Genomic DNA, 27,526 nt, shown 5'->3' with positions numbered 1-27,526 from the left:
AACCTGAACTGAGCATTGGTGAGCAGGTTATGGATGATTAGGTGCCATTTGATGGCACTATTGATGACTCCTACCAGCACGATACTGATGATCAGCATGGGGCTAATGGGACAGCAACTGGCTGGGTTTGATTTATCCTTTTTGGGGGGAGATAGGACATGCCTGGGCAATCTTCCACATTGTCAAGTAAATGCCAGCATCACAGCTGGACTGGAACAACTTGGCTAGAGGGATTGCTACTTCTGGGGCGCAGGTCTGCAGCACTAAAAGGGGATGTTGTCATGGGGTCTATGGCTTTGCTGTGTCCAGTGCACTCAGACACATGGAGCAAACAAAATTGGTTGCACACTGGCATCTATGATGGTTAGTTCTTCAAAAGGAGGCAGAGTAGGATTTTCCACTCGGCACTTGTGGCTAAAGGTGTTTGCAAACACTCTGGCCTTGTCTCTTGCACTAGCATGCTGGCCCTACCATGGTTGAAGATGCGACCATTAATGAAGCCTCCGCCTCCCATTAGTTGCCTGTTACAGTAAAATTGGAGAATTTTTAATAATTTTCAAAGACACTAAGTAAATTACAATCTGGCCCAAGATAAGAATATCAAATTTCAAAAACAAATTAAGAGGCATGATCACTCCATCATTTTGTCAGAGTAAGTCAGTCTAACAGTAATAAGCTTCAATATGTAAACCATCAGGTAAAGGACGTAAATATATAAACAGATTTAAAAACCAGAGAGAAATAGTCAGAGAGAATTAGCAGATGATGAAAGCAGAAGTTCGTTAAACAAAAGCTTGCAGCTGTGGGGACTCCGGACTCGAACTTCTGAAACCAGCTCTAAAATATCGGTGAGCGGCTTAGGCACATTTCGAACCCCTATATATTTAAAAGGCGGCTCAGCAACAGAGAATAGTCTACTTTTTCAATGTTTTTAATTTATTCATGGGATGTGGGTATCACTGACAAGGGCATTTATTGCCCATCCCCAATTGCTCTCGAGAAGGTGGTGGTGAGCCGCCGCCTTGAGCTGCTGCAGTCCTGAGGTGAAGACTTTCCTACCGGTTTGATACAGCTGAGTGGCTTGCTCGGCCATTTCAGAGGGCAGTTAAAAGTCAAGCACATTGCTGTGGGTCTGGAGTCACATATAAACCATACCGGGTAAGGACATCAGCTGCCATGCTGGAATTTGAACTGATGTCCCCCAATCATTAGTCCAGGCCTCTGGATCACTAGTCCAGTAACATAACCACTATGCTACTGTTCCCGTAAACATTAGCATCACACTGCATCGGTGTAGAACTCACTAGACTTGCGCTACGCCAGCTTCAATCATAACTTGATCTCTTACCTTGAATGGGTTTGGTGTACTCCTGAATCTCACATCGAGCTACTCCTGTAGCAACATCCCAAACTATGATCTTTCCCACAGTATCTGCAGATGCCAGACGCAAAGAATAGGGAGAGCCAATGTTATGGTGGTAGTTTTCTCGAGCCCATTTTACCTGTGAAAATTAAACCAGACCCTGAAATTAGAAATAAAAAGAGGAAAATGCTAGAAATATACCGCATGTCATTCAGCATCTGTAGAACAGGCAAGTTATGACATTTTAGGTGTGCAACTCTTCATCAGAATTCAATTTAGACTTGTCAGCCATTGGACATCAGGATCAGTAGTTGCCAAAATAAACAGATTAAAAACTAAACACATTACAGGAATAATGCCCGTTGGAATCATCTAGTGAAAAACCTATCAGCTGGTGAAAAATCTCTACAAGAAACTGCCTGTATGCTAAAGTTCAATACAGTAAGCATAAATGGATATCAAAGTACATTCACCTAGATAAGATCTTCGAACAGCACCAACATCAATAAGAATCTACATTATTGGCAAGCATGTTGAAAAGTATTGAGGAGTCCGAAGGTACTGGGTTCATATTGGCAATTCACAGGTCTAAACACAACCTTAAGTAAACTTTACAAGCATTGGGCTCAATTTTCCCCAGTGATTTGCATCGTTTTGTTGTCACGCGTCACTTTTTTTGGCCTAAATTTAAATATCAAAGTTTCCCCAATCTTTTTGTGCACCAGTGTAACTCAGTTAGTTACGATTTTTTTAGGTTAGTTTTTTTTGCGTCATAGGGGGCCTAACCTGATGACTACGCCAGTTTTTCACAATTATGGAAGTTTGGCCAATTTAAATTTCTCCTAGGACGGCGTATGTGAACACTCCCGAAAAACCTTCTGGGCACGTAAGAGAAACCAGCGTACATTAAAAAACCGCCGCAGAAAGACGCCATTGTTTTTATGCAAAGTTTTGGAGGGAGTCAAGAACACATAAAGATCCATAATCAAGCTTAAATTTTTAAATATTAAAATGCAGGAACTGAAAGTTTAATGAATTTCTTTAAGTTTTCAGTTTTTTAAAAAACTGACACGCCACCACCGAATGTCTCCAAACCGGGCTCGAGGGTCAGAGCGACGGCCGGCAGAATCGGTCCCTTGCCGGACACAGGGGTTGACTTGAAAAGAAGCCCACGGGGAGGGGGAGGGGGAGGGGGGGGGGGGGAAGGCAACGGAAGGCATGAGAAGCCTATACCACGCATCAAATGAAGCCCGGGGGAGTTCCCGATCAATGCACCTGCTCAGATCTGTGTGTGGTCCATACTAGGGCGTCGAACTTTAGGAGAGAGAACAAACAACCTTGTCCTGCATGTCATTTTGAGCTTCTTGCAAAGGTAAAATTTAATCATGGGGGCAATACTGACAATGCCATACATTGTGCAAGCCTTCTGCATCATGGTGCTGCAGAGGAGACAATTGATTCGACGTCATCACATGAGGAACCTCAGAGTCTGTTGGATGATGGGCAGGAGGCCTTACCCACATCGGGTGTATCGAGACAGGCGTTCATACCTCCACCTGAGTGATGTAGACTGTGGCAGAAGGCTGTGTTTCCGCAAAGAAGTTGTAACCGAGATCTGTGAGTCAGTAAAAGCAGACCTGCACCCTAGATGCGTCAGGAGGACTGCTTTGTCAGCTGAAGTGAAGGTTACAGCTGCACTTTCATTCTATACATCTGGATCGTTCCAGGCTACAACTGGGGATGTGTGCGCCATTTCTCAACATGCAACACATATCTTCATTCGGCAGGTGACTGCTGCATTATATGCCCGGAGGAATGATTACATAAAGTTCCCCATGACCGCCCAGGCAATACATGAAAGGGCTGTGGACTTCTCCAGGATTGCTGGCTTCACAAAGGTACAGGGCTGCATTGATTATACCCACATTGCCTTGCAAGCACCTTTGGAGGATTCAGAGATGTACAGGAACAGAAAAAGGCTTTCACTCAATTAATGTGCAGCTCATGTATGACGACATGCATCACATCATGGCAGTTGATGCAAGATACCCTGGAAGCACACATATACGTTCATCCTACACGAGAGCGTTATATCTGCCATGTTTCAGCAGCGGCCAAAAAGACAAGGCTGGCTATTGGGAGGCAAAGGGTACGGCCTCGCCACCTGGCTCATAACGCCCCCACGTGTAACCCGGACGGAAGCTGACCGGGAATACAACATGTCGTACATTGCGACGTGCAGCATCATAGAGAGGACCATTGGCATCTTGAAACAGCGTTTCCGATGCCTGGACCATTCCGGAGGCTACTTGCAATACTCCCTTGAGATTGTCGATCAGTTCACTGTTGGGTGCTGCATGCTGCATAACTTAGCCATCATGAGGCAACAGCAGCTGGTAGTAGAAGACTCACCTGAGGTGAGAGTGGCTGATGATGATGAGGAAGATGCAGAAGACGAGGAAGCCATTCAACTACCTTAACCCGGAGCACGACGGCGGAGGAGGGCGGGCCGCTATGCCCCTTTAACGATTACTCGAGCCTTGTGCCAGCAGCTCATCCTTGAACACTTTGCTGCCTGAAGGCTCAATGGCAACTATTCCACATGGACCATGTTTACTGTTTGGACCTATTCCGTAAAGTTGTGTTGATGGAACAACTGATGGAAATTATTCTTGTTTACTTCAAAAAGTTGTGTTAATAATGGAACAAATAATGATTCAATTATAACTTAAAATATATTTTATTCAAAAGTTTAACAAACTTAAATTATAATATTCTTGTATCTAACTTTCAAGTTTTCAGTTAAGCTCACTTACAAACTCTAAGACCACTTAAAAACTTCTAAACTTGTACATTTACATAACTTACAAAAATCTTTTAATTTGAGAACAGTAACAACAACAACAGCAGCAAAGAAAGGCTGCACCCATCTCTCCTCCACCTTATTCTAAGACCACCTGCTGGCTTGGTCTTGGTGACTCCACCCCTGCTCACAGGTGATGGCGCAGCATTTCTCGGGTTGGTACCAAGCTGATTCTTTCGAACATCTCGGGTAATGCGCACTTCTTGATAGGGGGTGGCGGGGGTAATGTGGAGGGCCCGGCTTGGGCCTCTTCAGAGGCTGGTCTGGGGATTGGAGTGGGAGTGGCAGTTGATTCTGCCAATGGGCGCGGGGTCTGGGCGTGTTCTCCTTTTGCAGCAGCTAACTTCGACATTCCCTCCCTCATGTGCCCTGACTGTGTGTCAACTAGCTGGAACATTCCCTCCCTCATGTTCACCAACATTGTTTTGACTGACTGAGACATTCCCTCTGTCATGTGCCCGGACAGTGTTCCCATTTCTCGAGTGTTGTTACTTCTCCCGACAGTTCCGATGCCTAATCACCCACCTCACTGATGGTGTCCAGGAGTGATCGCCTAAGGTCAATGCCCTCCGCCCTCATTGCCATCATCTAAACCGCATCTGTTAGATCCTGCACCTCAGGAGAGCACTGTCGAGCTCTCCTTCCCCTCCTCACCCTGGGTGTGGCTCACTGCATCCCACTGGGACCTGCAGCCTCGGACAGTGGAGCCCTGGATGTGCCTCACTGCACCGAACTGGAATCCCCAGCCTTGGATGGTGCGAAACCATGGAATGTCCCACCAACACTCAAATCACTCAGGGAAGGGGCTGGCACCTCAATGGACGGCACCTGCACCTCCACCAGTGTGAGTACAACAGTGTGGGCTTCATCCATCACCTGCCCCCCCCCATGCTCTTGGTCTGGAAGGCGGGATTGGAAAATGTTCTCCTCTTCAGGCTCGTCCGAATCTTCTTCTGCACCATCAGGGTTGGCCGCAAGTTCTGCAAAATATAACCGAATCGACAAATGGTTAGCAGCAGAGGAGGGGGCAGGGTGCGTGGCAAGAGTAGGCTCACACAGCGCAGGCAGCAGGCTGATTTGAAGGGATACGATGAATGATAGCACATTGCATCAACCAAAGCGTAGCTGACGGAGACATCCCCATGAACCGAAACTTGGCTAGCCCGCGCATTACTTAACATTTAGCAAAGCCAAACTGTGGAGTTTGCAGGACTTGCCCTCTCCCTTGATTGTGGGCCCAGCTTGTGCAGTGGTGGTTGCTTTTCTCCAGGCAGGACCCACCAAAGCAGCGACCCTCTCTTCCAAAGGTTTCAGTGGGTGCAGATTTGCCGGGCCTCCTCCTGTTCAGAGTTCGTTCCGTTTTGTTAGGTGCCACTTTCCTCTGCAAAGATGAAAACATAACTTTTTAAAGAGAGGATGTCTTTCTGCTGGGTGGGACATATACAGTTGGACAAATTTACAATTGCAATTCCATTGAATTAATGAAAATATTATTTACACTAACTACTCGACCAAGGTCCTGCCATTTCTTTTTGCACTGGCCTCCAGACCTCGGGGTGGTCACCATTGCACAGTAATCTTCTGCAAGTTGGTTCCAACGTTTCTTCATTTCTTTTGGTGGAACTTTTGTGTGACCTCTGCTGGTGTCCAGCTCGTGCCATTTGCATTCAATTACAGTAACTAGTGCCTCCACTTCATCCTGTAAGAAATTCTTGGTCTTGTGCCACATTGCATCTTGTATTGCAGCTCCGATTTTTCCAATGAGAATTAAAGTTCTCACACACAACTGGCTCTTTAAATTGGCCGAATACAGATCGGGAGCTGTACTAGACATGCGCGTCCATAAGAATCACATCAAAAACTTCCTTTTTTTTGCGCATGTGCAGAAGGGGCGGCATCGTTTTTCAGCGCAGACATTAAACTCCACTCCCCGAGGCTACAGGACAGGCTGCGGGGCGCCAATTTCAAAAAATAGAACAGGGAAACTTGCTACTTTTTTTTGGAGTAGTTGGGGCCAAGAAAAGCGAGCGTAACTCTGGCAATACGCCAAAAAACAGCATTGGGAAAAATTGAGCCCATAGAATTAGCCTCTGGCAACAGTAACATCTTCTACCCCAGCTCAGAACGCCCTTGAAATTATGGGCACCATAATTCGAAGAATTAAATTATGCCTCCACTAATTAATACACTTTGGTTGCTTTGGTTAGTAAAAGGTGTTTTTTTTGAAGGAGGGCTTTACTGTAACATTATTAAGCCAAGTTAACAGTATGAAGGATAATGTTTATGCCCCTAGGCAACATTTAAAGAAGAAAAGCCCACAGGTTGCACTCTTAGTAGAAAGTAACCTTCCATCTGTATCATTTTTTTTAAACTGGAAGGGGTTTCCTCCAAGTTAGGCACTCACTTTCCCTTCCATGGTGGCCCATCATTTTACAACTCTCTGCACCCACAGCTGCTCTGTTAATGCAAGTTATGAGAACAGCCCAGTGAATCTTGAAGCAGTTACCACCCATACTCCCATACACTATTCCAGGCAAAAGTAAAGCATTACACACATCACAAAAAACACAGCAATGACCAAATCCTACCAAACACAAGTATCAAAATTAGCACAAAAGCAACACAGTAAAACACTCCATCTGCCAAGATTTAATTTTCAAATTAATATCAACTCAAATAATAGAAACATTTCAGCTCCTCAACAGCAGCTAATGGAGCACACAGTAATCGAGTAATTATACAGAAGGGACAGCCAGATAAGGGAAATCTACGCCTCCAAGCCCATGATTTGCAATCCCACCACATTTTTCCACACTTAGTTCCCTTGACTTGGGTTAGTGATAACAAATATTGCCCCTATAGCAGATACTTATCCAGTATAGATGTTGCCGATGAGAGGATTCCTTGCAGTATTGACTCCAAAGAACGTATGCCATCTTGTGATCACCTCCAGAAAGTAACTGGATTTATATCATTCAGGTATGTTGTGTTCTTTACTTCTTAAGCACCTTGGAAAATCACTTTTGGGGATGGATTTTATTTTTGGGCACCTGAAACTAACTGGTGGCTAAACAGTAAATTTTCTTTAGCCTTAATAATGATCAAACCGCAATCCCACGATTGGCAGTATTTGTTTTTGCATATGTACATCAATTTGGGAATCTTTTGCACCTTCAAGAATGCTGACAGATTTTCCACTGTTGCATCAAAGACGCCTTTGCAAGTAATGTTGCTTAACAGATTTCCCACCCTCCCCATCACACGTACCTTCACACACAGGATGTAGACCATACAGTAGTACCTTTGTTAGTCTGTCTCTGAGATCAGCATGGTCTTTCACTCACAGATCTTCAATGGATATTTTAATACTGCGGATCCCCTTAAAAAGCAGAGAACTTTTTGACCTTTTAGACAATGTTACTCGTTAATGGAAACCCCAAAAATCACCAGTGTGTTTCTCTCCAGTCATGAGCTTCCTGTTGGTTCAACGTTAATTATACTTGCTAGCATAATAATCATTTATATTTCAACAAACTTTCAGTGCGCAAGTTGATAGCTCTGAGGGAAAAAGAGTTCTAGAAATAGTAGCTAACCATTTTGTTACCATCTGCTATTCATTTGTCACATCCCTCCACTAAAACATACATTTCTATTTTTACTTCACACCCATATGAATTATGTTGAGGACATCAGATATCATTAAATATCTGATTTATTAAATACCAGTGAGAATCTTTGGGATTCTATTCCCCAGAGGGCTGTAGATGCTCAGTCATTGAGTATATTCAAGGCAGAGATCGGTAGATTTTTGGATACTAAGGGAATCAAGGGATGTGGGCAATGTTCCCGCTAATTTGTTTTGGGTGCGTCGCCCCTTTAACAGGCTGCGCAGTCCAATTTCTCGCACATGCGCGGTTATTTCAATCGTAAAGCCATTGAGCGGCTTGCGCAGGACCTCCAGATCAGGCGCATTTTAACAGGAACATTGATGTTCCCGGGATAGCGTAGGAAGGTGAAGTTGAGGCAAAAGATCAGCCATGATCTTATTGAATGTCGGATCAAACTCAAAGGGCTGAATGGCCTACTCCTGTTCCTATTTCTTATGCTCTTCAAGGGTACAAAATTAATCAAAACCTATTAATTACTAGTTTTGTTTTAACGACAAGCAAAATATCATCACTTGATGCTATGCATAGTTAAAATCGGATAAGCAGTTGATGAATGTTAACTGGCAATTTTTCAGAACAGTGTTAACCGTCAAACACTGAAACAAAAGCAAAATACTGCAAATGTTGGAAATCTGAAATTAAAACAGAAATTGCTGGAAATACTCAGAAGGCCAGGCAGGCCAGGCATATGTCGACAGAGGAAAGGAGGGGAAACATTACAGGTCAATGGTCCGTAACATTCTCTCCAAGAATGCTGCCTGACCTGCTCAGGTCCAGCATTTTCTGCCAAACACCGAATCCATGATTAGCTCCATAAGCCAAGAATAAAATAACAAATTCGCACTGACAGAACAAATTGCTGCAAGTTGTTTTGAGCCTCACTACTGAAAATGAAATCACCTGAAGGAACACAGGCCCGGATTTTGTGGTCAGCGGTGAACATAAGAAATAGGAGCAGGCTTAGGTCATTTGGCCCCTCGAGGCCACTCGCCATTCAATAAGATCATGGCTGATCTGATCTTGGCCTCTCCCTATAACCCTCGACTCCCTTATCATTCAAAAATCTCCACCGTAAATGTATTCAATGACCCAGCCTCCACAGCTCTCTGTGGTAGAGAATTCCAAAGATTCACAACCATCAGAAAATAAATTCCTCCTCATTTGCGTTTTAAATGGGCGACCCCTTATTCTGAAATTATAACGAATGGTGCTAATCATTCATTACACTTACACTTGCCCACAGACTTTCTATGGGCTTTTGCAAAGAAAAAATCCTTTTCTTATATTTACTGGAGGGAGGAGTTCTGGTCGGACATCCGGGTCACCCCGAACACTGCGGAGTTTTAACTTGGTTTGCTTTTTTAGTGGCCTTATTAACCGGTTTTGCTACTTTTAGTGATTTATGTATTTGTACTCCAAGATCCCTTTTCCCCTCTACTCCATTTAGATTCTTATTTCCAAGTAATATGTGACCTTCTTATTTTTCTTACCAAAATGTAATAACTCATACTTATCTATGTTGAAATTAATTTGCCAATTTTGTCTGTTCTGCAAGTTTATTAATGTCTTCTTGTAATTTGTTGCAGTCCTCCTCAGTCTTGACTATCCCCTCCCAATTTGGTGTTGTCCGCAAATTTAGAAATTGCATGCTTGATTCCAAAGTCTAAATCGTTAATATAAATTATGAAGTGGTTCCAGCACTGATCCTTGTGGGACCCCACTTCCCGCCACTCTTTCCACCTATTCTCTGTTTTCTGTCTTGCAACCAGCTAGCTATCCATTCTGCAACTTGTCCCGACTGCATGCTCTGACCTTATTCATTAGCCTATTACATAAGAACATAAGAATTAAGAACAGAAGTAGACCATCTAGCCCCTCGAGCCTGCTCCGCCATTCAACAAGATCATGGCTGATCTGGCCGTGGACTCAGCTCCACTTACCCGCCCTCTCCCCGTAACCCTTAATTCCCTTATTGGTTAAAAATCTATCTATCTGTGACTTGAATACATTCAATGAGCTAGCCTCAACTGCTTCCTTGGGCAGAGAATTCCACAGATTCACAACCCTCTGGGAGAAGAAATTCCTTCTCAACTCGGTTTTAAATTGGCTCCCCCGTATTTTGAGGCTGTGCCCCCTAGTTCTAGTCTCCCCTACCAGTGGAAACAACCTCTCTGCCTCTATCTTGTCTATCCCTTTCATGATTTTAAATGTTTCTACAAGATCACCCCTCATCCTTCTGAACTCCAACGAGTAAAGACCCAGTCTACTCAATCTATCATCATAAGGTAACCCCCTCATCTCCGTAATCAGCCTAGTGAATCGTCTCTGTACCCCCTCCAAAGCCAGTATATCCTTCCTTAAGTAAGGTGACCAAAACTGCACGCAGTACTCCAGGTGCGGCCTTACCAATACCCTATACAGTTGCAGCAGGACCTCCCTGCTTTTGTACTCCATCGCTCTCGCAATGAAGGCCAACATTCCATTCGCCTTTCCTGATTACCTGCTGCACCTGCAAACTAACTTTTTGGGATTCATGCACAAGGACTCGCGGCCTTCCGCGAGAGGTGGGCACCGGAGGGACTGGAGTGCATCATCACGCCCGGCAACCAAATTTTAATTTGATTTTACGTTTTAAAGTTTAATTTGTTTTCATTGCCGGTGCTTTTAGTGTCCCCCTTCCCTTTTATAGGGGGCACTGGGGAAAATTGTGAATTTAGTGCCAAAAAAAAACAGAAAAAAAAACAAAAAAAAGGGGGAAAAAAAAGGGCCTTGTAAATGTCTGGAGTGTCACCCAGGTCGGGTGGCACAGTTTAATGTTTTATGTTTTGCAGGTGAACTCCAAAAAGAGTTTCATGCACAAGGACCCCCAGGTCCCTCTGCACCTCAGCATGTTGTAATTTCTCCCCATTCAAATAATATTCCCTTTTACTTTTTTTTTCCCCCAAGGTGGATGACCTCACACTTTCCGACATTGTATTCCATCTGCCAAACCTTCGCCCATTCGCTTAACCTATCCAAATCTCTTTGCAGCCTCTCTGTGTCCTCGACACAACCCGCTTTCCCACTAATCTTTGTGTCATCTGCAAATTTTGTTACACTACACTCTGTCCCCTCTTCCAGGTCATCTATGTATATTGTAAACAGTTGTGGTCCCAGCACCGATCCCTGTGGCACAACACTAACCACGGATTTCCAACCCGAAAAGGACCCATTTATCCCGACTCTCTGCTTTCTGTTCGCCAGCCAATTCTCTAGCCATGCTAATACATTTCCTCTGACTCCGTGTACCTCTATCTTCTGCAGTAACCTTTTGTGTGGCACCTTATCGAATGCCTTTTGGAAATCTAAATACACCACATCCATCGGTACACCTCTATCCACCATGCTTGTTATATCCTCAAAGAATTCTAGTAAATTAGTTAAACATGATTTCCCCTTCATGAATCCATGCTGCGTCTGCTTGATTGCACTATTCCTATCTAGATGTCCCGCTATTTCTTCCTTAATGATAGTTTCAAGCATTTTCCCCACTACAGATGTTAAACAAACCGGTCTATAGTTACCTGCCTTTTGTCTGCCCCCTTTTTTTAAACAGAGGCATTACATTAGCTGCTTTCCAATCCGCTGGTAGCTCCCCAGAGTCCAGAGAATTTTGGTAGATTATAACGAATGCATCTGCTATAACTTCCGCCATCTCTTTTAATACCCTGGGATGCATTTCATCAGGACCAGGGGACTTGTCTACCTCGAGTCCCATTAGCCTGTCCAGCACTACCCCCCTAGTGATAGTGATTGTCTCAAGGTCCTCCCTTCCCACTTTCTTGTGACCAGCAATTTTTGGCATGGTTTTTGTGTCTTCCACTGTGAAGACCGAAGCAAAATAATTGTTTAAGGTCTCAGCCATTTCCACATTTCCCATTATTAAATCCCCCTTCTCATCTTCTAAGGGACCAACATTTACTTTAGTCACTCTTTTCCGTTTTATATATCTGTAAAAGCTTTTACTATCTGTTTTTATGTTTTGCGCAAGTTTACTTTCGTAATCTATCTTTCCTTTCTTTATTGCTTTTTTAGTCATTCTTTGCTGTTGTTTAAAATGTTCCCAATCCTCTAGTTTCCCACTAACCTTGGCCACCTTATATGCATTGGTCTTTGATTTGATACTCTCCTTTATTTTCTTGGTTATCCACGGCTGGTTATCCCTTCTCTTACCGCCCTTCTTTTTCACTGGAATATATTTTTGTTGCGCACTATAAAAGAGCTCCTTAAAAGTCCTCCACTGTTCCTCAATTGTGCCACCGTTTAGTCTGTGTTTCCAGTCTACTTTAGCCAACTCTGCCCTCATCCCACTGTAGTCCCCTTTGTTTAAGCATAGTCCCTTGATATTGAACATCAATACGACATAGCATTCTTACCAGGTTAGCACTAGAAAAACTGAAAGGTTTCTCTCCAATTCTAAAACAGACAAGTGGAAACGTGGAGTAATTAATAGTTAAAGGAGCAGTATGCTTTAATTTTAGACTAAAGTATTTTATATTAAAGAAATTGCTAAAGGGTTTTCTTTTAACATTTGCCAACAGCAGTATCCATTTTAACAAATTTAATTATTTGCTACTAAAGTATTGCATTACAGCATGAGTGTACTTAATAGGTTGGCAGATGCACTCCAAATCTAGCCAATACTCTTGGTGAACAATAATAATTACCTTCACAACATTTGCTTTGTGCCGTTCCAGAACCTGAATTGTCTGCGAGGTGCATGGATCAATGATCAATACAAGTGAATGGCAGCCATGAGCAATTAATCCTTGCCAACCCCTGGAAGAAAAAAACTGCAGTTAATTATTTAAAGACAGAAAACAATACGGTATACAAAACGTTCCCATAATTAGTTTCACCAATGCAATTTCAGAGCTATTTGTAATTTTTTTTTTAAAGTTATACCTCCAAATAAAGCTGCCAAATCAAATTTTAATAGTTTAGGTGTACTGTAGAATAAAATACATCACTGCCGGGATTCAATAGAAATGCTTAAGTGGGTATCAAAAATATGTTAATGTTGCCCTTCTGACTACTCAATTACCTTTAGATTGTAAATCACACTGTATAAATTAGGGAGGTGTATAAATTACAGATGCTAGATTAATCCAAAACAACATTCCCAATAAGTGACTAGGGCCTTGTTGACTTCATTTCACAAGGAAAAAAATTGATTTTTAAATGGTTTCTCGTCCTTGATTTTGTTCATGTCACACACATGCTCAGAACTCCACTGTCATGGGCAGAGCATAAATTGGGAGCTGGTAGTGTCGGGCACGATAATATTTCACTCAGAGCAGGAGATACAAAGAGTGGTTTGCTGTCAGCAGCATCTATTTTATGTGAACTGCAAATTGCCTAAGAGCATTGAGAACATGTGGTCTGCTCAGAGAAAGTACATTTTAAACGTTCAGGAGAGTCCATTGTCTCTAAACATTAAAAAAGCCTCTGGTTAAGGTTATAAAGTGCCCAGTAAGTCCAAAGGAAGCTGAAAGATGTTTTTAAACCCAGCCTGATTCTCACTGAAATCATACCTCATACGGTGTTGACCTCAAGCAGTTCAAGGTGGGTCCCACCAAAAGCATCTCAACTAGCTGCCTTCAGTCAGAATGGGACCAGACACCAGAGTTATACCATCACTCTTTCATCACTGCGAGGCAGAAATTCTCTTCATAACACAATAGAGACTGCATCTGCACCAGCACTGCCAATTTAGAGTTCCATCTACAAGTATTGGTGCTCTAGTATAACTCGCCACTTAAAACCAAAATTTGTTTTTGTCCAAATAGACGTTGATCTATTTCAGTCAGGCAGAATTACTGTAGAATTCGCAATCCATAAATCTCATTGGTTATGGAGGTACCTTGTATCACTCCCGACCCATATTCCCCTTCCCAAATCCAAACCTACTTCCTTCTGCATCCGCCCCTGGGAAAAAAGTCTCTACAAATTCTATTACAACTGCATTTATCAACTCGAAACTGTCCAACCTTTGGCCTTCTTTTAACAATGACATTTCTTCAGCCACCGATCTGCTCAATCACACTCTCACTACCACCTTTGATGCCCTTGATTCTATTAAAATGATTACTCTCTCTCCCACCCTTACTGTTCCCCCGGTACAGCCCTCATCTTCGCTCCCTCAAGTCAAAAGGGCGCAGACTTGAACGGATGTGGCAGACAACTGGTTTAGCCATTCACCGCCAGATCTGGCTCGAACACACAAAACACTATCACAGTTCTTACTCCTGTCTACAAAAACTGCTCACTATTCCATGATCATTCTGGATTGCAAAAATAACCCCCGGCTTCTATTCTCTGCTGCTAATAGTCTCCTTAAACCCCTCTCCCACGTCTCCACCAACAAATGTGAGGAGTTCATGGACGTCTTTGTATCAAAGATTGAGACCATCCGATCAGCTGCCTCTGCGAGTTCCCTTCCTTCCCCTAGCCCACAGGGCCAAACTTCCTCTGACGCTGCCACCTGCCCTAGTCCTAAACTCACATCTTATTCTAGTTTCTCTTTGACCTCCCCTCTTAATCTCTCCAAACTCATCTTATCCATGAGACCCACTGGCTGCTCTCTTGACCCTATTCTCACTAAACTGCTGACCACCCAACTTTCTTTTCTGGCTCCCATGTTAGCCGACATTGTTAACGGTTCTCTGTCTTCTGGTACTGTTCCCCTCTACTTCAAATCTGCTGTCATCATCCCTCTCAAAAAAACCAACCCTTGACCCCACTTTGCTTGCTAGCTGTCGCCCCATCTCCAACCTCCCTTTCCTATCCAAAGTACTTGAACGTGTTGTTGCCTCCCAAGTCCGTGATCACCTTTCAATGAATTCAATGTTTGAATCCCTTCAATCTGGCTTTCGCCCCTGCCACAGTACCAAAACGACTCTCAAAGTCACAAATGACAGCCTTTGTGACTGTGACAAAGGTAAACTATCCCTCCTCGTCCTTCTGGACCTGTCTGCAGCCTTTGACACAGTTGACCACTCCATTTTCCTCCAACGCCTCTCCACCAATGTCCAGCTAGGTGGGACTGCACTCGCCTGGTTCCATTCTTATCTATCTATTCGTAGCCAGAAAATCTCCAGCAATGGCTTCTCTTCCCACTCCCGCAGCATTACCTCTGGTTTCCCACAAGGATCTGTCCTTGGTCCCCTCTTATTTCTCATCTATATGCTGCCCCTTGGCGATATCATCCGCAAACATGGAGTCAGTTTCCACATGTACACTGACACCCAGCTCTACCTCTCCACCACTTCTCTCGACCCCTGCTTGGTATCTAAATTGTCAGATTGCTTGTCCCTCATCCAGTACTTAATGAGCAGAAATTTTCTCCAAATAAATATTGGGACGACCAAAGCTATTTATTATCTTTGGTCCCCGCCACAAATTACGTTCCCTAATTGACTCCATCCCTCTCCCCAGCATCAATCCGAGGGTGAACAAGACTGTTCGCAACCTAGGTGTCATTTCTGACCCTGAAATGAGTTTCCAGCCACATATCCGCAGCATAACTAAAACCGCCTTTTTCCACCTCCGTAACATTGCCCGCCTCCGCCCCTGCCTCAGCTCTTCTGCTGCTGAAACTGCTATCAGCTTGCATTTTCAGCAACTTTGTGGGCAACAGTTTTTGAGCTGAAGGGTGCAGGGGCAAGTCTAACGAACGACAGACATCATTAGATGCCCTGCTACTGCAAAATCTGGCCCAATAAACCATACTAAGCAACTTGAAATTAATTCTTGATCATTAACTTTTCACATTTCATTTACAAGGAAGACTAAATTGCTGTATCATTTTCAATGTAAATTATCAGCCTTATTAAAAGCCAAGGTCAACAATCCCAACAGTAATAATCTGCAACATTAAACTCAAGGCAGCCATTAACTCAATGTTTTGAACCGTATATTTTTTAATCAGAGAGAAATACATGCATCACATTCTAGGGCACAACATATATATTAAAGATACAGTAACATTGACATCAATAATAGTTTTCTCTCAATTCAACACACACAATGATTTTTGTGCTTTAGATTTAATGTTTATGCATCTGTCCTCTCGCTAATCAGTTACCCTACTCTGTGCTACAATAAGCCATAATTTTAATCTAGTCAATTCTGTTCTGTGCTTAATTATTTAGCAGGTTATTTACTAATGCATTACCTTTCAAAACGCCTGAAAATTATTCAATTATTCAACAGTAGAAATATTCAAGTCATACGGTCTCTTTTTAGGTATTTATAGTACATTTTGGCACATTGATTTTTATTTTGAACAAGGGTCCTTGGGGAAAAGTGGAGGTGTCCTAACCTTGTTCTAAGGCACAGCAAATGACTAGAATGCAAGAATGGTTCAGATTTTTCACACTCGTCATCAATAGCACAACATCCAAGTACTGTAGTCAAAATGGCCCCCATCCCTTGAATCATGTTTGTGTTGATTTGCAGGATGGGTAATTTTATGATTCACGAGACCTATAATCTGGCCGAAATTTGGATAATAAACAAAAAAAATCTTTTTTTAATGCAAGAGGCACAGTCAGATCTGCCCTCCAAAGTTTAAATCGGGTTGCTCTGAATGTTACAAATCGAGTTAAGCATCTGATTTTAGAAAGATATAATGAATATTAGCTAGAAAATCATAAAACTGCCGTCTCTAAAATGAGCTTAGGGTCATTTCTGGCACGAACAATCTTTTCAAAACCAACCGAGTTCCAATTTCATTCCCCATAATGCAAAAGGCTGCTACTGAAAAATACAACTATATACTCTGATGACTTCTGGGAATTTAAGGCAAACTGCCATTCCAATTAAAGCAGAAGCAAGCTTTGAAGGCATAAATTAGTGTTGATTTTTAAATCCAATAATCATATGTAACTGCGACTGCTCTACATCCTGGATCAGATTCAGGGTTAACATCACATATCAAACAGGTAAATATCACTCTCTCCATAATAAACATATTGATCTTCTGGCTGTGGTTCATTACGTCCTCCCAATATGAGCTCAGGTAGCATGGTGGCAAATCTAATTAATATAACATGCCTTGATCATTTTGATTAATAAACATCAATGCTGAGTTTGAAACCTCAAAGCAACTGAATACATAAAAAATTAATAGAATGTATAATGTTAGATAACAAACATCGCCCACAAAGAATAGCAAAATTAAAAATGTTTTCTACAGTGGCCCACTGATGAGTTGCTGTCTAGTATCCATTTTTGTAATTTAAAAAATATATTGTTTAATTTCTAACTTCAGTTTTCTCTGGCTCTCCAAGTAAGAAAGTTATGAGGAACATACTGGGTTTGTGTCTTCAGTCTGTTACGATCCAACAAATGGGGATTGGAGGGGGGTGAGGGGGGGGGGGAAGAGAAAGAGGGCACACCCCAGGGAACAGGATTAAGTTTCTCCATTACAAACAGGGTCTCGGGGCTCGATTTTGTCCAAGCCCGTTTTTCAGCGCAGTTACCGGAGTTGCGGCGCTTATGTACGTTCGGCGATGCGCCGGTAAAAAAAAATGTTGGAACTTTGGCTGCTGTCTGGCCTCTTCACTGCAGTCGTGCAGCATGGCCAGTCGACTCGGGAGGTGGAGTCTGCGTTCTGCGCTGGAAAATGTACCGGGATGTCTGCACATGCGCAGTGGAGAATGGTGATGTTCGCGCATGCGCAGTAGCGCTGCGAGTTGGCAATCGGCCATTAAAGAGTTGTTTGCGTCTTCGCGACCGAATTTCTGAGGTAGACTATCTTGCTTTCTTGTTATTCATCAATTCATTCAGGGGTTACTTCTTACAAGTAATTCATCCAACAGAAGACACTAGACTTTCTGTTTTCACTCATTTCTCAAAGAATGAATAATTCAGAATTCTGGTCAATATGCACTTTTCATAAAGTACACCTTGCAAAACGAGAAGTGTCTGAAATACAGTGATTGTGAGATAAAGGCCCCAATATTTACGGGGAGGCGGGGAGGGAACTCATTTGCTCGCGTTCGGATATAGCTCTGTAACGGAAATGAAAAGCTACTTCTACTTTTACTGAATCAATGTTCCCTGTTGATTTATTCAAATGTGTTTACTGCTGTTATCTAGAATTGTAACCTCTCTCTCTCTGTGGCCCCCGATGCTTGCCAGCTCCCTCCCTCCCTCTCCCTCCTCTCCTCCCCCCACGCCCCCGTTAATTTGCTTGCAGCCTCTCTGTTGAATCCCGATGCCGGCCAGTTCACTCGTTCCCACCCCTAGCCCAGGCCGAGTGGCCTCCAGGTGCATTGTCACGCCCCTAGCCCAGGCCGAGTGACCTCCAGGTGCATTGTCCCGCCCCTAGCCCAGGCCGAGTGGCCTCCGGGTGCATTGTCCCGCCCCTAGCCCAGGCCGAGTGGCCTCCGGGTGCATTGTCCCGCCCCTAACCCAGGCCGAGTGCCCTCCGGGTGCATTGTCCCGCCCCTAACCCAGGCCGAGTGGCCTCCGGGTGCATTGTCCCGCCCCTAACCCAGGCCGAGTGGCCTCCAGGTGCATTGTCCCGCCCCAGCCCAGGCCGAGTGGCCTCCGGGTGCATTGTCCCACCCCTAGCCCAGGCCGAGTGGCCTCCCACACTGGCCCGCTGCCTTCCCCAGCTGAGTGCAGAAAGGTGAATTGCAGTTTGAAGATGAAGGTAGGACTTTAATTTTTTTATTTCTTATAGAATTGTTAGTAGTTTTTGTTTGCAAACATTGCTATGGATAAGGCTTGGTTGGTTTAGGTCCAGGTCCTCACCCCGCTCCTATCCCAGGCCGAATGGCCTCCGATGTACTTATCTGCGCCGATTTCTTTAACTTTCCGCAAGGGTTTTCTCAAGTGGCCACATATGCTGGCTTAAGTAGTCATGGAGTAACTATTAGCTGGCCAAAGTTGCCTAAATGGGCAGAACTGGCCCATTTAGGCAACTTGAGAAAAAAAACTAATCTAAAAAAAACGTAACTAAGTGAGTTACACTGGTGCAAATTGATTGGGGAAACTGGGTATTTTTAAGTTACGCCAGAAAAAACAGCCTACTCCAAAAAAAACGGAGCAATTCTTGGCCAAAATTGAGCCCTCGGAGAGCAGTGGGAACACACACTTCTCTATAAGTGACTGTGGGGAAAAAAAACTTTGTTAAAGCACTGAGATGGTGAGTGGTCCAACAACTTTTGTGCCAATCATTAAACCAATACAATACAAATGAAATAAAAAGACCTGCTTTAAGCCAATTAAGTACTTTATTTTGTTAGTGTAGTCACTGTTGCAATGTATGATACACAGCAGCCAATTTGCACACAGCAAGTTCCCACAAACAGCAATGCGATCATGACTAAATAATCTGATTTTTTGTGTGATGTTGATTGAGGGATAAATATCAGCCAGTACACTAGGGATAACTCCCCTGCTCACCTTCGAAATACTGAGGGCAGATAGTGATTTAACGTTTCATCCGAAAGACGGCATCTCCGACTGCAGCACTCCCTCAGTACTGCATTGGAGTGGCAGCCTAGATTTTTGTGATCAAGTCTCTAGAGTGGGACTTGAACCCACAACCTTCCGATTCAGAGGTGAGAATGTTACCAACTGAGCCACAGCTGACAGAGCCATTTTTGGATTCTCTGATGTAAAGCTTGGGCCTCGTTTCTCCAACAGTAATTATAACATGCTACATTTTGAGTCTGAGTTTCTGCGTTTTGTGATACATAAATCACACTATTTAAAATTAATTGTAAAAATAACAGCAAAATGACTGTACTGATCAATGGCAATTTTCAAAACATAAATGTCCCCGCTTATAAAGACTACAAAACCTGGACAGCAGTTTTAACTCTTCATCAGTTTTGCGAATACTGTCATCGCTCCACCATTGGTGGCCGTGTCTTCAGCTGCCAAGGCTCTGAGCTCTGGAATTCCTTCCCTAAACCTCTCCGCCTCTCTATCCTCCTTTAAGACGCTCTTTAAAAGCTATCTCTTTGACCCAGATTTTGGTCAACTGCCCTACTAGTTCTTGTGGTTCGGTGTCAAGTTTTGTTTCAGAACGCTCCTGTGAAGCGCCTTTGGAGATTTCACGACATTAAAGGCATTATATAAATGCAAGTTGCTGTTGTTTTGTGGGCGTTGTGTTGAAAGTAAGAAAGGTCCAAATAAAAAGTTTTCTACTCTTTATAACTGGTGACAGCGTCCAATATTCTCTAGGCAAGTAAAGTACTGCACATACTATGGAATGATATAAACATTCTTAAGCCCCCTCTGCACCAGCCAAACTGCCTGAACAGCAGTCCAAATCAAATCGCTGCAATATATCCATTTCTACATTCATCAACCTTATAGTCCCCTTTGCAGTAACAATTAACTCCAAATGAGTTAGCAGTTTTATAATGCGGCCTCACTTCTGGGTTGGGACCTGCATAGTTACCAGCCAAGCTCATTTCACTTCAGAATCTACAGCTTTCAAAATGATAACATTTCTGTCTTCCCCCATCTGTCCTGAATTTAAATAGTTATCAAGTGTGAAGGCAACATTTTATCCCACGATGTTTAACAAAAGGTAGTTTAAGATCCTTTTTTATATTAAAAGTCAAAAGCAATACATTTTCCATCAGCAGCAAATATAATCTAAATGCTGCATTCACAACAACCGTTTGTTCATTTCAAGGATGTTGCACTTTATCAAGGAGGCTTTGAGGGTGTCCTTGAAACATTTCCTCTGCCCACCTGGGGCTCGCTTGCCGTGTCAGAGTTCAGAGTAGAGCGCTTGCTTAGGGAATCTCCTGTTAGGCATGCGGACGATGTGCCCCTGCCAACGGAGCTGGTCGAGTGTGGTCAGTGCTTCGATGCTGGAACCTGACAATCCCTGGCACAAGACCGCCCAAAGTGAAGGAAGAGCACCCAGGAGGGCGCTGAGCACCGAGAGTCTCATCGCCGAGAGCATGCAGAAATCAAGCGCATAGTGAAAGGAGTGTGCAGCAAACCAGACTCCCCACTCACCCTTTCCTTCATCCACTGTCTGCCCCATCTGTTAGAGACTGTAATTCCCGTATTGGACTGTACAGCCACCTGACAACTCACTTTTAGAGTGGAAACGTCTTCCTCGATTTTGAGGGACTGCCTATGATGATGATGATTCATTTCATAGACCCTAAAGCTCATTGAGAGAACAATGCTGTGTTAATCGAAACAGCATCTAGACAGTGTAAAATGCCTTTTCAACACAGCGGTGCACTAAACGTCAATCCATTCTGCTCGAAAAAGGAACTAAGGACTCAACATGATGCAGCTGCTCATCTATATTATGCAGAAAAAGTTTAAAACACTGAGCAAACTCATCTTCAATGTGCATCCTCTTTGTTTAGCCATACTGTACTGCTTCCAGAAAAGAAGTCTTCGATATTAAAAATATATTGTGCTTTCCAATGATGTGTCTTTTTTCTGATCCCTAGAGGGTATGCAAGCACCAGGCAAAATTGCCCCAAATTTGGCATCTCAGAGGCAAGATTGTATGGGAACGGAAGGAGTACCATACTGGTTTTGTAAGGAACGCATTTCTAAAGTTGAGTCAAGGCACATTCTTGGAGCAGAGCAGATGATAGTTTCTTAACATCTAAGCCATGCTGTAACTGACAAAGTGCTCGATGTTCTAATTTCCCAGCATTATAATCCCAGTCATGATAAGTATAAACATTCATCTAAAAGAACTCCTTTCTTGTGGAGGAAATGATTGATCACCACTTTCTACATTCCTTTGATAGCATAACCAAAAATCAATTACTAGAAGAATTAAGCTTCACTGTAATGGAACTGAATTAACATTGTAACAAATCATTCACCTCGCATTCATTAGGTTCAAAAACTCATCCAACTTATTACCCAAAGCCATCTGCAATCACCAATTAACACAAAACACACAGAAGCAAATGGTTATTAATATTTTATTACCATTCCATTTTTAAAAGGGTATGAATGACAACAATTTCTCTTCAAAAGAAACATTACCAACAGCATTCATTTTCAAAGTCATTCGTTTTCATATTGTGCATAAGCAATGAGTATTGGTGACAGGGGAAAGAAAATAACCAGGTTATGAATAAAGTCTTGCGCAGTAGTGCAAAATAGGTGATAGCACACCACCCAATTTTCTTTTCCATGTCTTCAACGGAAAAGAAAATCGTGTGGATTGCAAAAAAGGCTGCCAATTCTCTGTTCCTCAAACTCCGGCTTCTTGTGCATCCCTGACTCCTTGACCATTGGTGACGAGGCCTCAAACTCTGAAATTGCCTTCCGAAATCCATCTGCCTCACCGCCTTCTCTTCCTTTAAGCCCCTATGTAAACCCACCTCTTTGACCAAGCTTTTAATGGCCCCTCCCAATGTCTCCTTTGAAGGCTCGGTACCAATTCTTGCCTGATTTTTTTTTTCCATTTTCGGGAAATGGGCATCAGTGGCAAGGCCAGCATTTATTGCCCATTCCTAGATGCCCTCGAGAAGATGCTGGTGGGCCCTCTTCTTGAAGCACTGCAGTCCATGCACTTACACAATGCTGTTAGGTAGGGAGTTCCAGGATTTTATAATAAAGGCTAACATACCATTAGCTTTCCTAATTGCTTGCTGTACCACATATAGAGCCCAAGTTTCCACACGATAAAAAACGGGCGCCCCTCCGAGCTGGGCGCCCGTTTTTCGCGCCTAAAAAAAAATCGCGATTCTGGAGCGTTCTGCAGCTCCTTGTCTGCCTGGCGCGGCGCCCAGGGGGGGCGGAGCCTACACTCGCGCCGATTTTGTAAGTGGGAGGGGGCGGGTACTATTTAAATTCGTTTTTTTTCCTGCCGGCAACGCTGCGCGTGCGCGTTGGAGCGTTCGCGCATGCTCAGTGTGAAAAAAAACATTGGCACTCGGCCATTTTTGTAGTTCTTTGTAGCTGTTTAATTTTTGAAATTTTTTTTAATAAAAGCTCATTAGCACTTGCAGCCTTCTCACTGTCTCCTGCCCCCGCCCCCGCGGGAAGAACGGGCGCCTCCTCTCCCCTCCCCCGCGGGAAGAACGGGCGCCTCAGGCTGACTGCAGAATTCTCCGTGCCTGAAGCACTTTCACACAGGTAGGAAGATGGTTTATTTAATCTTTTCTTTGCTTATAAATGTTTATTCAGTTTGGATTTATTTGTATAATATTTGTAGAAGTATAAATAAGGATTTATTGTAGAATTTAATGAGTTCCCTCCCCCCCCCACCTTGTTCTGGACACCTAATTTGTAACCTGCGCTTGATTTTTTTAATGTGTAGAACAGGTTTTTTCAGTTCTACAAAAATCTTTACTTGCTCCATTCTACTTTAGTTTGGAGTACGTTTTCACTGTGGAAACTTTAAAATCAGGCGTCAGTGGCCGGACACGCCCCCTTTTGAAGAAAAAATTCTGTTCCAAAGTAGAACTGTTCTACCTGACTAGAACTGCAGAAAAAAAAATGTGGAGAATTGCGATTTCTAAGATAGTCCGTTCTCCACCAGTTGCTCCTATAAATCAGGCGCAAATCATGTGGAAACTTGGGCCCATTAACTTTCAGTGATTTGTACAAGGGCACACTGGTTCCTTTGAATACCAACATTTCCCAATCTCTCACCATTTAAAAATACAAGTTCAGCGTCAAAAATCCGGAAGCCTCAGGACCGAGGCCGCTCCGGATTCTGGGTATTTCCGGACTTCGGAACATCTTTCCGATGTCCCAAAACCGGAAATGCCTACCACTGATGAAACTGGTATGGAATCACGTGATTAAAAATAAAAATATGAATGCATCAGGGTTTGTTGAACAGATCCAGTTGAGCATCCGGAACACTATGGAAGATGTTACTGACCTGGTCAGCATTGAGGACATGGCTGCGGTAGCTCGTGAGTTAGAGATATGTGTCGATGAAGAAGTGGCAGAGGAAATTACCACTGCGATAAAAAACCATGAAAAATGTGGCAGAATACAAAATGAAAAAGTTACCGTTACAAGGAGGTGTCCGGCGAGGTCTCGAGGCGGCCGAGGTAGATCCCGAAGTGGGCGCAGTCCGGATTTCGGAACATTTTCCAGATTCAGGACGATCCTGCCACAGACCGGCCCGGTGTCTGGAACATTCCGAATTTCGGAACTCTGGATTTTTGACACTGTGTCTGTACTCTGCTTTTCTATTTTTCCTACCAAAGTGGATAACTTCACATCTCCACATTATCTTCCATCTGCCATGTTCTTGCCCACTCACTTAGCCTGTCTATATTATCCCTTTGCAGCCTCTTTGCATCCTCCTCACAATTTAGGCTCTCTCTTGTTGAAGATAGTAATTGCCTGGCACTTGCGTGGTACAAATGTTATTTGCCACTTATCAGCCCAAGCTTGGATGTTGTCTAAGCCTCGCTGCATGCAGGTATGGACCACTTCAGTTTTTGAGGAGTTGCGAATGGAGCTAAACACTGTGCAATCATTAGACAACAGCCCAATTCTGATAGGATGGAGGGAAGGTCGTTGATGAAGCAGCTAGAGAGTTGGGCCAAGGATGCTGCCCTGAGAAACACTTGCTGAAATGACTGGTCTCCAACCATCTTCCTTTGTGTCAGGTATCACTTCAGTCACTCTAGAGTTTTCCCCTCGATTCCCATTGTCTTCAGTTTTACTTAGGCTCTTTGATGACATACTCATGCTGCCTTGATCTCACGCTCACTTCACTGCTGGAATTCAGCTCATGCTCATGTTTGGACCAAGGATGCAATCCGGTTTGGAGCCGAGTGATCCTGGCGGATTCAAAACTGAGCATCGGTTATTGGTGAGGAAGTGCTGCTTAATAGCACCATTAATGATCCTTCCATCACTTTGCTGATAATTGAGAGTAAGCTGATAGAACTGTAATTGGCCAGGTTGGATTTGTCCTGCTTTTTGTGAACAGGAACATACCTGGGCAGTTTTCCACATTGTCAGATTGATGTTAGTGTTATGGCTGTACTGGAACAGCTTGGCGAGAGGCGCAGCTAGTTCGGAGCACAAGTCTTCAGCACTACAGTTGGGATATTGTCAGGGCCTGTAGCTTTTGCTATGTCCAGTGCACTCATCTGTGGAATTAATTGAATTAGCTGAGGACAGGTATCTGTGATGGTGGGGACGTCAGGAGGAAGCTGGGAAAGATTATCTACTTGGCACTTCTGGCTGAAGATGGTTGCAAACCCTTCAGCCTTGTCTTTTGTACTCAGTCATGTATAGGCCAGACAAGGTAAGGATGGCAGGTTTCCTTCCCTAAAAAGGACATTAGTCAACGAGTTGGGTTTTTAATGACAATCCAACATTTTAATGGTCACTTATACTAATAGCAGCTCTTTATTCCAGATTTTTTTATTTTTAAACTGAATACACCTCTGAAGCACCTTGGAGTGTTTTTCTACATTTATAAAATGGTGCTATATGAATGCAAGTTGTTGATGTTTCACATACCCAGGATGATCAAAGCACTTCACAGCCAATGAAATCCATTTTGAAGTGGTGTCACTGTTATAATATAGGGAAACACAGCAGCCAATTGCACACAGCAAGGTCCCACAAACACCAATGAGGTAAATAACCAGGAAAGGGTTCATGAGGGTAGTGTGGTTCATGTTGTGTATATGGACTTTCAAAAAGGCGTTTGACAAAGTGCCACATAAGAGACTTGTAGGCAAAATTAAAGCCCATGGAATTAAAGGGACAGTGGTAGCATGGATACCAAATTGGCTGAGGGACAGAAAGCAGAGAGGAGTGAACAGTTGTTTTTCAGACTGGAGGGAAGTATGGAGTGGTGTTCCCCGAGGGTTAGTATTGGACCACTGATTTCTTTGATATTACCTGGATGTGTGTAATAATCCCACTCCCTGGCTCTGTTCCCACAGCCTTGTCATTTCTTTTTCTCTTCAAAGTTATTAGTGAATCTGCTTCCACCACCCTTTCAGGCAATGCATTCGAGATCACAACAACTCACTGCGTTTTTAACAATCCTCATGTCGCCTTTTGTTCTTTTGCTTGTCACCTTAAATCTGTGTCCTCTGATCGCTGACCCTTCTGCCACTGGAAACAATTTCTCCTTAGTTACTCTATCAAAACCATTCATAATGTTGAACACCTCGATCAAATCTCCTCTTAACCGTCTCTGCTCTAAGGAAAGCAACCTCAGCTTCTCCACATAACTAAAGTCCCTCATTCCTGGTACCATTTTAGTAAATCTCTTCTGCACCTTCCCAAAGGCCTTGGCATCCTTCCTGAAGTGTGGTGCCCAGAACTGAACACAATACTCTAGCTGAGGCCTAATCAGTGTATTATCTGCTCAAAACTATAGTTTTCTTAGCAATCAATAAAGAGTAGCCAATATCTGCAGTACACCTGTCATTCCATCATTTATCAATGGTTTTGTGTGGTTTTTCACAGATCAAAGTGATATGATAATAGCCAGGGATATAAAATTAGTTTAATAGTGGATTTAGATATTTTGAGAAAAAAAACTAAAGATGGAGATTTGCACAGAAGTTAAGAGCACATGCCATTAATTTCCCCAGGCTGCATACCTAAGAATATCCTAAAACAGATGTGTTTTCTTATGTAACCGTGATAAAGCTAATAAGTTTTGACAGTTGAATTATGCCTGTATATTCAAGTTTAACAAAAAGCTAGAGGCACATTTTTGTACCTGATTTGCCAAAATAAAATTTCTAAACTGCACATAAGGATGCACTGCGATTTTATGTTTTATAAAAGGCATGTGAAATTCTTTACAGAATTGCGTTTACAGCAGCTATTTCAACACCGTTTAGGCAGGAGCAGTTCACCGCCACTTGATCTAGGAATGAATTTAAAGGAAGTTACTGGAATATGGAAACTTGCCATTCATTACTAGTCCTGGCCGCCGAACTGAACTTTGATTATTCGAGCTTCAGGTTTAACATTCGCTTTACAACAACAAGAAGAAATGACAAACGGCCACTCGCTTTACAACACACACTCTTAAATGACAAGCTGTTGACCTGGCAACTCGGGAACCGCCTCAGAAGGAGTGAAGCTGCATTTTGTGCGCAGCTTGTGTTCAGTGTGCTGCGGGCCCGGGGAGCTGAGCCTGAGACACGGGTCAGTCAAAGTGCAAGGCCCAGCAAGCAGCCTCACTCACCAGTCCACCGCCCCTCGGTTCTGACCGTTCAAGGTTCCCGTTAAGGTCCTGGCGGAGAGTTTGATATTCACGATAAACTGCATCCTCTTATTTGTGTTTTCTGTTGCCATCCGAACCGTCGCTTCAAGCAAAGATCCCCGCCAGGCAACAAGTCGCCTGTTCCCTCACAGCCACCCCAACTTCCGGGCTGCCATTGCCATGTAAACAGGAAGTGAGCGGGACCCAGAACATTCCCCTGCTCCTATCGGGTCCGCCTTCCTCCTCCGAGCCCGGCTCCGAGCGCCCGGCGATCCCAGCCCTGGCCAGCAGGGGAGAACGGGCGCTGTTCTCACCGAAGACAATCAGCTCAATGGCTCTCCTGCTCCTGCAGTGCAAAGCTTGCAAACTTCATTTAAAGTTGACCTTTTATTGTTAAGCGTTGGCATTAGACTATTTGC

At 43.5% G+C, this 27,526-nt stretch overlaps 1 protein-coding gene across 2 annotated transcripts in view; it reads right to left on the bottom strand.

Annotated features, from left to right (window-relative positions):
• The window catches only part of wdr11 (WD repeat domain 11), a 126,063-nt gene extending 98,768 nt beyond the window's left edge, over window positions 1-27,295 (bottom strand). For both annotated transcript variants that reach the window (XM_070876672.1, XM_070876673.1), the window contains exons 1-3: window positions 27,090-27,295; window positions 12,601-12,712; window positions 1,349-1,502 (exon numbers count right to left, since the gene is read on the bottom strand). In XM_070876672.1, the coding sequence (XP_070732773.1) occupies window positions 1,349-1,502; window positions 12,601-12,712; window positions 27,090-27,199 (376 nt within the window). In that variant the 5' untranslated portion in view covers window positions 27,200-27,295. The remainder of the gene's footprint in view (window positions 1-1,348; window positions 1,503-12,600; window positions 12,713-27,089) is intronic.
• Window positions 27,296-27,526: the final 231 nt, after the last annotated feature.

This window comes from Pristiophorus japonicus, chromosome 3 (assembly GCF_044704955.1).
Source record: "Pristiophorus japonicus isolate sPriJap1 chromosome 3, sPriJap1.hap1, whole genome shotgun sequence".
Lineage (NCBI taxonomy): Eukaryota > Metazoa > Chordata > Chondrichthyes > Pristiophoridae > Pristiophorus > Pristiophorus japonicus.
Note: the sequence above shows the minus strand (reverse complement) of the source record. Positions and strands in the feature narration are given on the sequence as shown.